The following is a 16,212-nucleotide window of genomic DNA, read 5'->3' as shown; positions in this document are numbered from 1 at the left end:
AATTCGTAAGATCTATATCTTAGATAAACATAACTTTATAAAGAATTTTGCAAATGATGGACTTTTGGCTATATAACTTTTACAGTGAACTTTTTGTTCATTGTAAAATTGTTTCAACGTATATAGTTAAACTGTTAACGCTGTGAAAATACGTTAATACTATTTTAGTCTCTTCATTCATTTGACACCGTAAAATTGTATTGGCATACAATCATAATATTCTTTAAACCTTCACATAACATGCTTTATTTAATATTATGAAACTACAAACTGTCTCCATACAATGCTTCACGTGTTTCAAATGGAAAGGGTTAGCATCGCGTTTTCGTTTGAAAGGAAATTGATATTGGATAACTATTTGACAATAGTTTATTCTGGTCTTGAGAAGAAAAACTGCGCGACGAAGGAACTTGTTCGACAAAAGGGAGATATCTTCGTTCCCTTATCATCAATCGCTACTGGCACGAGAAACACATCATCTAGAGAAAGGACTTGTCTCATGACAGTGCTGGCGCCGAACGATCGTTAGTCTTCGTCTTTCGTAGCTTGACAGTTGCGAATATGTTTGTCCTGAAAGGTGTTAATTGGAGTTAATCGGTGCTCGTCTTAATTACTGGATGATCATATGTGATTATATACGATTATGAACGATAGAAACTTTAGATAAAAAAAAGAAAAAAAAATTTTCGAGAGCACGAGATTGCAGATTGTTTAGTTACTAATATCCAATTTTTTAGCTTCAAATATCTCTTTTAATGCTTTTTTTTTTTTTTTAAGTATATAATATTTTTGTCACTAATTATACAGCGCTCAATTAAAGTTTTTATTTAAATCCTAAATTTACATATAATGAAATACATATGTGTGTGATTTTTCAAACTAATTTGCAAGACAATCGAAGCGACCGATAACAATTCAAAATGACAAGAGTTTGAAACATTTATAAATAATCTAGCGAATGATTTGCGCTATGCTAGCAATAACAAAAACAAAAAGAACTATCGCGTGCAGCAATAGCAGATAACGATACAAAAGTCACGATCAATGGCGATGCATCATCCGGTAACGTTGCTCACTCCATTCCGCAAGAATAAGTTTAGCCTAGAAGTCGTCGCAAAAGTGTATCGAGCGTTTTCTTCGACGATGCTGCAAGCTCCTACAACATCAACAGCCAATTGTTGAAGACGAGACAGAGCAAAACGGATTTTGCCAACACAAATACATCAAAGTGGGATATGTAGTGATCACTCACAAAATTTCATGAAAAGGTAGTCCACAAAAAATTCAAAACAAATAAGATGATTTTAAGATATTTGAAGTAATAACATATGTACATGCGACAACAACTTGCAAATTCCAATGTCTGTTTGCCGATACAAATTTATTTTAAAAGATGAAAGCATGTATGTTACGCGTGCAATGGAAACTGCCGCTTCTTTTATTAATTGTTATTATTTTTTTTTTTCATACTTTTAGTGCCAATCGTCGACTTCTCCTTCTTGAGATAAATATCCAATCTTTAGCTCTTTCTCTCTCTCTTTTTTTCTTTCTGCTCCATGTTCCGTTTTCTGTTCAGTATTCTCATTTTTGCTTCAAAATATATTTTCTTCATCATTTTTGCCTCTTAAACTCAATATTTAATTAATTTTAACATCTTTGTAATAATCTCATATCAGTTGATTTCAGTTCGTCTTATTGCTGCTTCTGCTTTCTCTTCTTCTTATTAACGGACGCGTCCATTCCCCAAAGATCGTACCAGGGTCCGCAAGTATTCTTATCTCGATCGGATTCCCTTCTCAGCTTAGTCCTCGGCAATAGTGTCTTCTCCGGTATGCTCTGGTCTTTAACAACAATGCAGCTGTATGTAGATTCCTCATCGGAAGCCTCAGTCTCGCTAAAATTTAACGTTGCGTCCTCCTCCTCGTCATAATTTCTTCTGCTGTGCATCGGGATCTCGTTCCGCTTATTCTCGTTGTTCTCCTTCAACTCGGCCACAATCATATTTCGTTTCGCCTCGAGACTGCGCCTACGCTCCTTCTCGATAATAGCCTTGCGCGACACATTACCGACAAAGTATGCGCGTTCCTCCGGCTGCTGTTGAATTCTATACGCCGATCTTTCCGTGATCTTGGGCCGTTCCGCTGGCGTCGGAAAATCATCAAAGTAATTCGTCTTGTCGGGCACGTGGCTTCTTTCAGCCGGTTTCGGCTCCTCGTGTCGATGTTCATTCGTGATGGTGCTCTCGCTGTTGCCCAGACTCAAATTTGGACTGCCGCCCTCAGAGTTTCTCTGCTTCTCCTCGTTTCCTGTTATCTTGTCTTCTTTGCGGATCATCTTTGGAATGTCCACGAGCGAGCGGTGCTGCCAAAGCGCCATACCTTCCAAAACTTCCGAATCCCGACGGAACTTCCAGAATGATTTGGTCCGTTTTACGAGCTTCGGGCTCTTCGGTTCCTCAAAAGCTCTGCCGGTTTGCGCGAGATGACCCATAGCGGTAATCTGGTCCTGTCGCGGTGATTTTCGCTCCATCTTGAGTGTATTGTTATTGGTGTCGCCGTTACTCTGCTCGTTATTTCTCGGTACAATGTTTCGCTTCTCAAGACTTGGAGCATGCAGGCCTGCGTGATAACCGTGTCTCTCGATCACCTTTGATCTTTCCAATTTTGTCTCAAAGTTTGACTCATAACCGCGATCTCTCTCGAGCGAATCTATTCCATTTCGGCCAGTCTCTCCATAAATCACTTCTTCCTTATCGGAGTACCTGCGTTCTCGGTAAGGTCCGACAGGCCGTTCTGGAGCCTCTTGCGATGGTGGTCGCGGTCGTTCGAATCGTCGACTGGACAATCGTTCGACCATCCTATTGCGATTTTTCTCAAACGTTCGTTCGTAACCCATCATCTCCTTTCGTTGCTCCGTGTTATACGCGCGTTCTTGGTCGTTCCTAGAACGAGCGCGAGCTCGTTCATACGACTGCGCTTCCTCGCGGGATCGCTGGAAGCTCTGTTTGTTTTCTCGCGAGCGATCAAAGCTCTGCTTGTCCTCCCTCGAACGTTCAAAAATCTGCTTGTCCTCTCTTGAGCGTTCGAAGCATTGTTTGTTCTCTCTTGCGCGTTCAAAGTTTGCCTTCTCCTCTCTCAAAAATTCAAAGCTCTGTTTATTATCATCTCTCAAGCGTCCACAATTTTGCTTGTCCTCGCGAGAACTTCGTTCAAGCGAGTGCTTATCGTCCCGCAGCATGCGTTCATCATCTCGCAGATGTTTATCGTCGCGCAAGCGCTCCGAATTCTTTTGATTACCGTCCCGGCTACGCTCCAGGCTTTTATAGTCCATGGCTGATCTTTCGCGACGTTCGCGCGACAATGCTGTTTCGCGCGCTTCCCTCTCCAAGCTCTTATACTCTGCCGCGTTTATTCTCTCGCGGCGTTCGAGAAACTTGGGCGGACTATGCTCGCGCGCATACTTTTGCGCGGTCTGTTCGAGCTTCTGCGCTATATGCTCGACCTTGCGGCCTGGTTCCGGAATGGTGATAGTGCTCTCGTCATCGGATTCCGATGACGAGCTCGAAGACTTGGCGTATTTGTCTGTTTCGAAACTGCTTTCTCCTCTTCGCTCTTGTTGAGAGTCCTGATTATTTCCGTAAAACTTATTATTATTATTATTACTACATTCGGCGCCAAAATCTTGCTCATCTTCCTCGAGTTCGTCCTCCTCGGTCTCTGTCTGCATCCGCTTGTCTACGCGTCGCTGATCGCCATGACGAGTAACAGCGGAAGCGCTTCGCTCATCCGTCATCTTCGTGCGCTGATTCGGGCTAGGTCGTTCGTTCGACTGCTGTGCCGTCTTTTTGCTCTTCCTCTTCTTCGTTACATTGCCATTCTCCAGCGCAAAGTTACCGTTCTCCATCTCAAAGTACTTTTTCGAATCCTCGCCTGTCTGATTGGCTTTGGATTCCGCCCACAAATTCATTGCCGTGCGATACAGCTGCCAGGATTTCTCGTCCCGTGGGATTGTCTTCCAAGAGTCGTTCTCCCAGTCCTTTGCCTGTTTCTCATCCTTTGGGGACGGACGATCTCCTCCGCTTCGCGGTTTCCGGCGCCGTTGTCTGTATGCGCGGCGCAGTCAATAAAGAAGAAAAAAAAACAGGATGGAGAGACAAGGAATTAGAAAGGTAGAGGTTGGTGAAGATGCAGAGAACCACCACCACGGCGGTTTATTTCCAGCGACCACGATAGCGCATGCGATATCTACAAGAAGGAGAGATATATATTTCGAAGAAATGGAAATAACTAATTTTCCGAGTTCGATTCATGAGAAATAAAAATGACTTATTTACAGCTATTTTCACTTTATTATTTTAAAGTTTTAATATAAAAGATCAAAGAATTAAAATAATAAAATATCTTAATAATATTAATAATTTTGTTTTAAAGAAAAAATAAGTGAAAAATATAATAACGAAATCTTTTATAAGTATAGAGAATAAAAAATAAATTTCTTAACATTGGTGTAAAATAAAACAATTTGTAAATACAATCACAAATTAAAACTGTATAGTAAATAAATAAAAAGTCATGAAATAATAATAAATTATTCAAATATGAAATAGACACATATTCATTTGCTTAAATCGTGAAAGAAAAAGAAGAAAATAAAATGATGTAATAAAAATCGTACTTGATCGAATTCAGATTAAAATACCAAAGAAGACTATCATGCCATCTTATCATACCAATCATGCTATTATGCATTGTAACATTAATGTCAATTTGCTGTCGCAAGTTATCCAAAGTTACTACTAAAAGATGGTATAAAAACAATCACAGTAATAAGGAGCCAAGTAAATTATCTAAATATCCTAAATCTTTTTATTTTGTTAATATACATAATACAATATTGCAGAATTACGTGCGCGTAGCAAATGACAAGTATATAAATTCGATAGATGTACTACGAAAGCTGCTCTATATTGAAGAATTATGGCAATTCAATATTGCTTTACCCAAAATTAATTACAATGATCGACATTGCCAGAACCCTATACTTCGCAATAGCATCACAAACCAATCAAATTGAGTGCGGAGAGCGAAAACAAGGGTGAAAGAAGAGTTAAAATCGTACTAATTACAAAGAGACAGTTGATAGCAGAATGGCAGATCCACAATGATATAAAGCTTCGATCTCGCATTGAATAGGGTAAAGCAAAAGTGCACTTATCCGCTAATTATCGGAGCATATCATTCAAAAAGCGAAAATATTAGAGAATCGAAAGAATCTGAAATACATATATTATATTGCAAGTAAGTAATAAGTGATTTACACTCGCTATCGGATTTCTGTAAATAAATAATGATACTCTACATGTAATTAATGTAAATTAAGGATTGAAACCGATATAATCATGTTGAGATTAATATCCGATATTTAATATCCGATAGTGTATTTAAATTTTAGTAAAAATCTTTTAAAAAATTATGGAAAAAATATTAAATTATGAAAACTAAATTACTGTAATGTGCATATCATTATACAGATTGTTAACTAATGATTATTAAAAGAAAGTGATGGAATTGAGCTATCAAAAATCTCATTATTATTAAAAATAATTAGCGTTCATTAGCATTCCTAAGACAAAATATGTCCCCAAGTACAAATCTCTCCTTCATATAAAAAACGATCATATATATATATCAATTATCGTATTTTTATTGTTACAAATAGAACGTAGGAATAATTTCCACGTTTACGTTCTATGTGAATTCAGTAAAATTTTATCGGTTTCATCCTTGATATAGTTTACATAAGTTATGTAAATTCTCTTTTATAACAATAATTAAGATAATTTACAGGTGTGAGAATTACAAAAAAATCTCCTTCCAATGAATACAAAAAGTGACCGTTCTTTAATTTATTAATTAAAAATTATTTTTTTTTAATAAATAATATATAATTTATTTATTTGTAATACTATCATCTTATTATTATATTTGATTATTGTATTAATTATATTATTTTAAAACAAGCAAAATGATATCTTTTATCTCATATACATAAACATAAAATATCAAAAAATTTATTTTTCTCGATATAATTTACATAGCTTATATAAAGCACATAAAAGTTCAATTAAAGGTCATGAGTAAACGAAGAACGAAAATAAATTTGCAATCGATTAGAAAGGCGTAGTTTTTAGTGACTTACCTCAATGCCTCGTCGTCGCTGTAATCGACATCGGGCTGCACTGGGGGCTCATTGGAAAAGCCGCTGTCGTTGCTGCTATGGAGGGACGTCATTGCCGGAGGTGGCACTGGGGGCACGGGTGGTTGCACCCTTCGCCCTCCAGCTAATACTGTGGGCAACGTACCTGATGGACGGATCTGAAACGCAAATGAAATTAATTTTCTTACTCTTTTACATTTGCTCTAATTCTAATCAATCTTGGTACTGCAATGCACACACAAGCACATGTCTTGTGGCAAAGCTTAGAATTCGAATGTACAATCTTGATCAAAAGTGTCAATAAAAAAACTAATAAAAATTTATTGATATTTTATTATAAACATCATTTCTGATTTTTTAATTAATTAAAAAATTATTAATTTTTTATATCGCACTAATAAAGTTTTTTTTTTTTTTTAGATTGAAAGCTTTGTCATTTGTGGCAAAACACAGGTTAATCTGGATTAAATAAATCGATATATATATATAATAAACAAATATAAGGAGAAAAGCACATCGTTGGTAATAGATTTAACTCACCGATTTTGATTGACGCGCTGTTGGAGTCGCCAGAACACTCGCGTTATTAGTCGGCGTGCCAATGCAGCTATTGTTGTTGCTGTTGTTGTTGTTGTTGTTGTTGGCAGTGTTGCTATTAGCGCCCGTGGTACCCCCAGATGAATCGTCGATACTGGCTGGTGTGATTGGCGGTCGAGAAGGAGGCGGCTTGCACGGTGGAATGGCTTGCAAATCCGGAGTCCTACCGCGGCTCGCTCCATGACTCGGTGATCTTTGCGCAATTCGATGATACAAATTAGTATGCACGTACCCGAAAAATTTTCAAAACGATTAAGTGTAAAATAACAAATTACACAAAATTGCAAGTTACGCAAAAATTAGTCCACTCGAAAAATTTCGCGAGAATGAATTGAATGTAATACAAATAAAAAAATAAATAAATAAATAAATAAATAACCAGTAAAAATATTTATTAATTCTTAATGAAAAATTTTACAAGGTTCGATAATAATATTTGATAACAAAACGATAATATTAAGTTCTTTTGATAAAATTTTTTGATAATAATTTTCTGATTAAAATATGAGATGTCGTTACGTCAAATATTTCGAGTTGGAGGATTAATTATGCGATGATGCATAAGTGCGAAGTTTCGGCATTCTCGCACTTTGAGGTTTGGGGAAGATTTACTCACCCCAAAGTATCGTCGATTATAATTTCGGTATACGCCAAGGGAAACCAACCCGAGCTTTGAGTGCGGAGATTCTCGCCAAATTGCCATCCCTTCTGACGGTCTCCTAATAAAAAAGAAAAAGAAAAATATGCAAATTTGCAACATTCGCTTATACTCCATTCTCATCAACATTTTTTTGCAATTAAGTTTCTTTCCTATTGTAAAAATTTAAAAACCAGGAGAATAATTAATTTATCTTTACATTTCATATTGTTGAATTTCTTTTCATTAAGTTTTCTTCAATTATGCAGCTATATATATACATATATACTTACCCATCAGAGCGATGAGATCACCCTCCAGAAAACTCAGCTGATTTTCTCCCGAGCTAAGATAGGCAAAGAGAGCTCTGGCGAGAGGGGCGTCCCCCCAACCACCGGCGCCGATTCCAGTGCCACCACCGCTGCTGCGGGATGTGGGGGGTGCCATGGATCTCGGTCGGGGTGGAGTCTCTGGGACCTCTGGAAACCAAAAGCGCTGTGTAACTGACCGAGCCTGTGAGAGGTAGAGGGAGAGGAAGAGAGAGAGAGAGAGAGAGAGAGAAATAGGAAAGAGGGTTTGGCGGGGAATGAGGATGAGCCCGGGATAATGCGAGGGTAGTTTCGAGGTAAACCTGGGCAATTAGGTCAGCGAACGATAACGATGGTCAGAGTGAATGTCGGAGAGTGGAATGGGCATCGCACCCCCGAAGGGACATTGAAAATAGAGGAGACAGGTTCTTCGCGAGAGAAATAATAGCAATGTATTATTATGTATTAATGCGCAAACATTTATAAAAGTAAATTATGGTAAATTAATTCGACGTGAATATACGACGTGATATTAAATGTGAAACACGCTGGTATTGTTAGTTTTATGATATAATTTTCAATCTTGAAAAGGATATAGCGAGAGAATAATCAAAAATTTCATCGTTGTAACAAATGTGACGAAATTTATACACAAATTATATATTATTTTCCTTCATTTATATTTAAATTCAAACTCTCTGTGTTTTATTATCTTCGAGCGCGATTTTTATTTCATTCTTTGCACGAATAACTTGGCCAAAGAAAAACAAATCTACAGAAGACCTAGAGTCATAGGTAGGGCGCTTGTAATAACGGGTATAATGGACTACATAGTGTGACATGCGACGCCACGACGATAAAATACGGACCTGGATCGCATTGCACAAACGAAAGCATATTTCGTTTTTATTGCATGCGAGACCTGACTCCGTTCGAGAGTTTCGGGTTTCGACACGAGTCCCCAAATTTGATCGCAACTAGAATTTATACGATCGGCAGTGACAACGATCAGCTTGCGAAAAGAGAACGGAAACGTCATTGCGACTGGTTCCATCCCGCCTCGATTTTCTTTCGATCGTTTTATCGATGGGTCGTTGTTGCTGTCGCGTGTATGCGATGTAACAAACAACGAGCAAATTAAAGATTTTAATTCTAATTTAAATAAAAATTAAAAAATCTTTAATTTATATTTCACTTTAATTGAAAAAAAAAAAAACATCACTCAACATACATATAATTATGTTCAAACAACTAACATAGATAACTGATTTATTTAAATAATTATTTGAAATGATATCTACGCTGTAAATAACATCCAATTTAACCGTTCAAAGTACAATTACAATATTATTTGGTCGAATAAATGTATATAATTTAGTTTAAACTAAATTAACCAAGTGCTATTTAATCTAGCATAGTTTAATAGAAATTAGTTTAGAATCGAGCTCAATTTACTTAATTTCTCAAAAATAAGGAGAATAAAAGTTGCAATAAGAAGAGGAAAAGTGTGAAATTTTGACAAGAGCGAATATCGTGGCGCGAAAATCGATATCATTGTCGCAAAAAAGCAAGAGCAGCAAGACGAAGAACAAAAGGTGAGAGAAAAGAACGACGTACCGGGGCCGAGGGATAACGTCGAGGCGTGCAGATTGGCCTCCGACCTCGCTCTAGAAAGGACAGCGGGAAGATGCGAGGTTGGACCGAGATGGCCACCGGACGATTGCGGATTCCCGGGTAACGGGCCCAATCTCAATTCTAGGCAGGAGCTGTCCATGCTTCGTGTCTTTCGCAATTGCGAGCTCATCGTCGTGAGTTCGGAGCCGCCGTTCTCCTCATTCTCATCCGGCCAGAATGATGTTTGCTGCCAAGATGTAAATTGCTATAAAATTGTAATTTATAATTCTTAATACCGCGCGCTGTTTTTCTTAGTGAATCAATCGTATTAATTGCTTATACACATAAACATAATATTATATAATTTGTTAAAACTTTTATCAAATAATGTAATTAAAGAGGAAATCACACACGCGAGAATAGGATCAAGTGTGAATGGTTAGGAGAGATTTACGCAATCGATGCAATTCGGTCCACGAATTTACCCTGAGTCTGGAAGCGAACATGTCCTCGACCGACTGGGGCAAATATTCCCTGGTGGCGGCAACCTCGCGCCATTTATCAACCGAGGGATGAAGCGCGGCCAGTGCAACCTCATGAAAACTCGCATAGTGCTTGGCCAAGGAGCATTGTCGCTCCAACACGAAACCGTATCGTCGTCTCTCCTGAGTCATCGCCTGTGAAAAGAACGTGCGAATATTAATGGATTCGCCGCGTTAATGAATCCTCTCATCGGTATAATCCATCATCTCCGTCATCCCTAATATATTTAATAATCACTTTTACATTCGATCTCTCTACAAGATTTTGCGTTATATGTGCATTATTTTATACTCGTGTAAAATAATTTATTCACTTTTAGAGAAATGTACTCTATAATATTCTATAATAACGCAAATCTTTCTTCGACAATTCTCAATTAGATAAATTGATAATTTTATAATTACTCGTCACTTACATTCTTCAGACTCTGCTCGCAGAAGGCATCGAGCTTGGTCTTCTCCTCTTCGAGAATCTGCATGTTCTTTAGCTCCTTGTCCATGGCGAGACCGCTCTTATTAGCGGCTCTAGACTTTTTTCTTTGTTTCTTCATGGTCGCGGCCGCCTTGCTGTAGGTCTCGGATCTAGTCTTGTGCTGCTGAAGAAACTTCTTCTGCTCGCTCTGAAAGTCCATCCCCCGGCGTTGCATTATTCATTGTCATCAAAAGTCTTGGACTCGGGGAGGAGTAATGTCCCTTCCGAGGATCAGTTTCAGAGACACGGTTTACTTACCTGAACGACTTTCGTGTCCTTCTCCAGGTTGGTCTCCAGTGGCACTAGCAGGTCCACGTAAAATGCTTTCAGCTGAAACATAAAGGACAATAAGAAAATTGTCAAAGAATTTAAAAAATTTAAATCTATATTTACAGATAAATATCACTATTTTATTTAATTTTTCTCCCCTTTATAAATATTACACAATATATCGTATGTGAAATAATTGTTTCTTAAATTATCCTTATTCAATTTCCGAGATATCGCATACAACTATATACCATATCTCTAAAATGAGACATTCTATATAAAAAAAATAACATTTATATTTATTAAATTTTTCAATTATTCACGCGCTTTTATCATCATTATTTTTTACATGTGTACATAACATTCTTTGAAAAGATTACGCAAATATTCTGCGTTAAAAGAGCGCGCATGAATTAATATAATACGAAATGTAATATGTAAAGTAATTTTAAGTATAATTATGAATAAAATGTTTACGGGGCTAGAAGAAGAGAGATAATGTAATTAGAAGACGTTCAAACATTTTTTCAACATTTAAAAGCAAAGAGGATAGAAATGCTGGGCTATAGGAAGAGAGAAGATTAAGAGAGCCATGTTTCTTTATTTCCGAGTCTCAGGTTCGCTTTACGCGAGTTCTAGGCGGCTTACGAGTCTCTCCCGAGCCACAGACTTAATTTATACTCGTAGGAGTAGTCTCTGGTTGAATGTGAACCCCGACGGAAAACGCCATGGCGACGACAAAGATGCTCTTTATTCTTTTTTATTAGTATCTTCCCTAGTAGTCCCGTGAGAGAACGAAAGAAGGCTAAAAGCGACACGTGAAATTCCGAATAACGGTAACGCGAATGAATGTAAAGCCAGACTTTGTAATTCTCATACGAGATGGAAAATTACGCACACCCAACTATATAATCGTAAATGAAAATAATGAGATCGAGATCAAGTCTCCAGACAATCCAGATTGATTCAACTTTGCTTGAAAATTCGAAAATATCGCATTTGCTAAATTTTCGATATTTTGATTGTCGCCAACTTGGTCCATTTCTCTATTCGATCGAGAAATCTCGAAATCTCGTTCGGTTTGCCCGATCTCCTGGTTCTCTATTCGAAAATTGGATTCAACTCGGGAATGAAGCTGCCCGAGTTCGATAATCCCTTAAATCTTGGTCCGCGGTCAAGTCGTTATCCTCCATCCGGTCAAACACGCCAAAAACGTCTGCGAGGCATGATTTTCCAATCGCTAGATAGATAATAATATATTTCTATGTTTGTGTGCGCGCCAGCCACTTGGATCCATCGCGGCGTATTAACTCTTTTCGAATGCCCTCCCTCGTTCCTTCGAGCATTGCCCCTTTTCCTCCTCTCTCTTCTTCTCTCCTCAACAACTTGCTACTACACGCTCGCGTTTCACGAGCAAGTTGTTTGTTTTGGAGCGCCCTTTGCCTCGCTTTTTGTACGTACGTTGCTCAAAGGTAGGCGGATTGCAGCTACTATGGCGTTGCTATGGCGGCGATACGCGGGCAAGAGAGAGAGAGAGAGAGAGGGAAATCCAACTTTTATCCGTTTTTTCCTCCCCCATCCCCTTCTCCCCCTTCGCCGCTCGCGGAATACACGAATCTATACGCAACGTGAATTTAATCCGCGAGCTTTTAGAAAACGCCGCCTATTTTTATTGGGAAATTCAGCGCTCTTTATATCCGATTGCGAGTGGCCGCTGCCGGCCACGGTGAGCATCTTTTTCCGCGCACTCCAGTTCTCAGTTTGCTTTGCCTCGTTTCATCGACCGATAATTATGGCGTTTCCGCGGCGCGTTTTTCCGCACCGAGTTTTGGTCGGCTGACCGGATATCAGAAAATCAATAGAGACGGAGAATATTGAAAATGTTGTCGAAACGTTATGAATTTTTGTCTGTAACGTGTTACAAAGAAAGAAAAAAATTTATTTTAGAATTGAAATACAAAAAGTTAATATTTTAATTATTTTAAAAGGGGAAAAATATTGAAAATAGCTCGATAATGGATTAACAATCTCCAAAAGTTAAAACGGAAAAGTCGCGATTTTGCGAAATTATCGATCGATCAAAAAGATACACGCTCATTAAAAAGCTGCAAAGTAAGCTACGCGAGTACCACTCCATATAATCCCTCTATCCCATAAGACTTGGCACTTGTTCCCTTTTCGCCTAACACTTTTTCCGCTCGCTTCTTTCAAACACGTTCGAGATAATCTTTGTGCAAAGTGCGTTTTTCATCGGCGGATCATGGCGCAGCGCGTATACTTGTTCGTTCCTCCGAAAAATCTTCGAGGATTCAAAGGTCAATGACCTCTTATGCAATGGAAACGCATCCCCCTCAATGACGAGCAAATTTCCTTATTTATCTCAGAGAGATATACTTAACAGAGATCCCAATGTGAATTAAGTAAGTAATGTACTAGGGCTTCCTCCCTTGCTTATTAGTTATCAATTTATTTGATATGAAAAAAATTGATGAGTCGCTATAACGTAAACGAGATAAACGGCAAAGTATAACAAATTAATATTTCTCAATTTATGTATATATATTTTCTTTATGTATATATTTAACTATGTATATACCTATGTGTGGGTCTTTATTATCACTTACTGTTTCATATATAGTATAGTTGCAAATCTCTCAAAAACATACGTATAAAGCCTAATCAAGTTTTGCCTGTGCTTTAGCGAAAAAAGCTACAATAAACTTGATGTTATTTAATTGTTTTGGCGGAAAAGAAGATTCTTAGTTGACGCTCGGTTCCAGATTACACAGCGAGAATATAAAGGCTAGAGTAAGACTAGAGTTTAATTATATTACGTTTGGTCGTTGGAGAGATATTTTTGCGGAAAGAAGTTGGCCCGGAACAAAATTACAAAATGCAACGGTGATATGTCCGAGAGAGGGCTAGGAAGTCGTAATAACTACACGTCGTTATGGTCGCAACGAGAGATTCTATGCTCAAACGAAACGCCTGCGGGATATAATGTCGCCCCCGAGCCAAGCGAAAGCGAGTCGCGGGATCAAAGAGATTCTCGCGGACTTTCGTATACCGGCTTCTATAGGGTGTCGTAAGATCGATAACAAAAGGATGAAAAGACAGAAAGAGAAAAAGAGAAAGTTTATATTTTTCTTGCAAAAAAAAAAAGTATAACAATATTTCCTCAAGTTGTAAAAAAAAGGGAAAAATAGAAAGTGAATTTTCTCAAAATCAAAAGTTTGAAAAAGTTTTTACATTATATTTTTGATTAATTTTTTGCAATTACTTGTCTCTTTTGATGGTAACACGCAATTCACTCTATAGAGATAAACAAAGAATTGCGAGTTTCCAATACATAGGCTTGGCACTAGAGATGGCGAAAAGGACATCTTTACGAATCTTGGCAGACGCGACCGTCTGACGTAATCCCCGGAAATGGACGGCGCCAGGGTGAAAGACGGACGGAAAAAATGAGAGAGGCAGACAATGCGCCTGCTTTTAGCAACCCTACGAAATGTCTCGAAATATTATTCGATCGCGATAAGGAAATTTTCTAAAAAAAAAAAAAAAGTCTAAAAAATCGCGATAAATAAAGATATTATTTACGTTATTATGTTAAATGTAATAGGAGATTGTTAAAATTATAAAGTCTCTCGACGAGAATCAATATTAGAAAAGAAAGTAAAAAAATTAATTTTTAAATCGTCACAGTCTTTACAAAATGTCTCATACTTACAAAAAAAAAGTATATCTTTCCTATTGTATGAATCTATTAAAATTTAATACTTACAATGTTCATCTCCTGATCCTGGATTTCCTTGTATACCTCGACGATTCTCATCAGCGCGAAACCTGCAACGTAAAAAGCAGGCCTCGATCAGATCCCGATCGTTCTCGTAGGACTCCTCTCGCGGGATCGAACGACCAGAACTTTGGTCCTGAATTATTCAGACGCGGTTTGGTGTCGCCGATACTTTAATCCAGCATAGAGCGGAGGATAGGGGCAAAAGTGGAGAAGAAGGGTAAGCGGGGCGAGAATCATGATAGCTTAAAGCGGCGCGTTACGCGATGCCTGTGCCTGTGGTCGCCTGGCTCGAGTGACTTTGCTGCCGAAAGCTCGCGGAAAGCTCGCCACGAAAAACAAAGTTTCCGCGGAAAGGGGAAACTTTTCCCGCTTTCCTCCCTTCACCCCCTCCCCTCCTCTATCACTCACTCTTTCTCTTTCAATCCACCGCTCAAATGGATCTCTCTTCCTTTTGTTTTTCCTGCAAACGAGATGTGGATTCTACGATGGCATAAACTTGGACACACAGATCGATGAAAAGAAATACTTGTAAAATAATAAAAGAAATCGCATAGCAAGAGATAATATATGTATATGTTGAATAAGTTTTCTCTCTATTTTCACATCGCTTCTTCCTCGCATAGATGAAAGAGGAAATATATCGCTTTTTTTTAACGCGTATAAATTTTCCTTACGTTTGCACGATTTGCGCCGTTACGGAAAGAGCCAGCCTTGATGTAGCGTGAAAAGATATGGGGGCGGGTGGCGACTACGGCTCCTAGGTCACGCGCGACAAATATCGCCCACGCGATAACGCACGTGACGGTGGATACCGTCGAGCTACCGCTATAACTCGTATATTTCTCCTCTACACTCCGCGAAGCGCGATATCCGCGCGCTGCGCGATTTTTACATTTTATCGTGCGAGAAGTCGATATCTCGGATATATACCTTTGGCAGATGTATCAGTCATTTGAACGTTACGTGTGCGTGCCGTTGTTGGCGAGTACAAGCGCGGAAATGCCGCTGATCTTTATGCGTCTTTCGCGCGTTTTTCCTTCAAATATCCGACAAACAGACTCGTATTCAAAATCGCGAGTTTCAAAGAGATGAATTTCGTCGCAACTACAATCAATTTTTTACAACTTTAAATATTTCATATATGTATTAAATTAATTTTTAACTTTATCTATAATCTGCAATATTTCCTTACGTAAAAAATTTTCACAACTTTTTCAGGCGAATTCACAAAAGTCACAAATATCATACTTTATTACACACCTAACGATAATAAATTTCACGGATATAATAGTTCTGGAGGGAAGTTTGTCCGTTCCAGAGATTTTATCGATTTCCCACCAATCTTCCTATTCTGAATTTCGCATTTGTTTCAAAACCCCATGATCTCAAAGAGCATAAATTTCTGATAGCCAGTGGTGTCCGGTAAAATTTCTCCTATCTTTTCCTCCTCGCCTCCGGCGAACGAAAACCAAGAACGGGGTCACGTGCAGCTGCAACGACAGCTATTAGCCCGCTTATTCTTAAATGAAAGGCTAAGGGATAGTAATAGAGGGTAGAACGGTAGACAAAGGGCGCACCTGTCGTATCTCAACCGTACAATATCGTAATCCTCCGCCAGGCGAGGAACTCTCTGCCCGGGCAAAAGCCCCGTTTATACCTACTAGTCTGGATATATACATATGTATAGCCCCGCAAGAAAATATCGTCGCGGAAAAGCTTACGCATTCGCCAGGACCCGCGATATATAAATCGGTCGG

At 38.5% G+C, this 16,212-nt stretch overlaps 1 protein-coding gene across 2 annotated transcripts in view; it reads right to left on the bottom strand.

Annotated features, from left to right (window-relative positions):
• Window positions 1-1,638: 1,638 nt before the first annotated feature.
• LOC126856680 (uncharacterized) overlaps window positions 1,639-16,212 on the bottom strand; it is a 64,654-nt gene continuing 50,080 nt past the window's right edge. Inside the window, exons 5-14 of one of the 2 annotated variants that reach the window (XM_050605415.1) lie at window positions 14,441-14,502; window positions 10,645-10,716; window positions 10,331-10,534; window positions 9,858-10,049; window positions 9,376-9,637; window positions 7,744-7,929; window positions 7,430-7,532; window positions 6,757-7,006; window positions 6,199-6,374; window positions 1,639-4,102 (exon numbers count right to left, since the gene is read on the bottom strand). In XM_050605415.1, the coding sequence (XP_050461372.1) occupies window positions 1,693-4,102; window positions 6,199-6,374; window positions 6,757-7,006; window positions 7,430-7,532; window positions 7,744-7,929; window positions 9,376-9,637; window positions 9,858-10,049; window positions 10,331-10,534; window positions 10,645-10,716; window positions 14,441-14,502 (3,917 nt within the window). In that variant the 3' untranslated portion in view covers window positions 1,639-1,692. The remainder of the gene's footprint in view (window positions 4,103-6,198; window positions 6,375-6,756; window positions 7,007-7,429; window positions 7,533-7,743; window positions 7,930-9,375; window positions 9,638-9,857; window positions 10,050-10,330; window positions 10,535-10,644; window positions 10,717-14,440; window positions 14,503-16,212) is intronic. The other variant, XM_050605416.1, reaches the window with a different exon arrangement.

Source organism: Cataglyphis hispanica, chromosome 19 (genome assembly GCF_021464435.1).
Source record: "Cataglyphis hispanica isolate Lineage 1 chromosome 19, ULB_Chis1_1.0, whole genome shotgun sequence".
In the NCBI taxonomy this organism is placed as follows: Eukaryota; Metazoa; Arthropoda; class Insecta; order Hymenoptera; family Formicidae; genus Cataglyphis; species Cataglyphis hispanica.
This window is presented reverse-complemented; position numbering and strand designations above follow the sequence as displayed.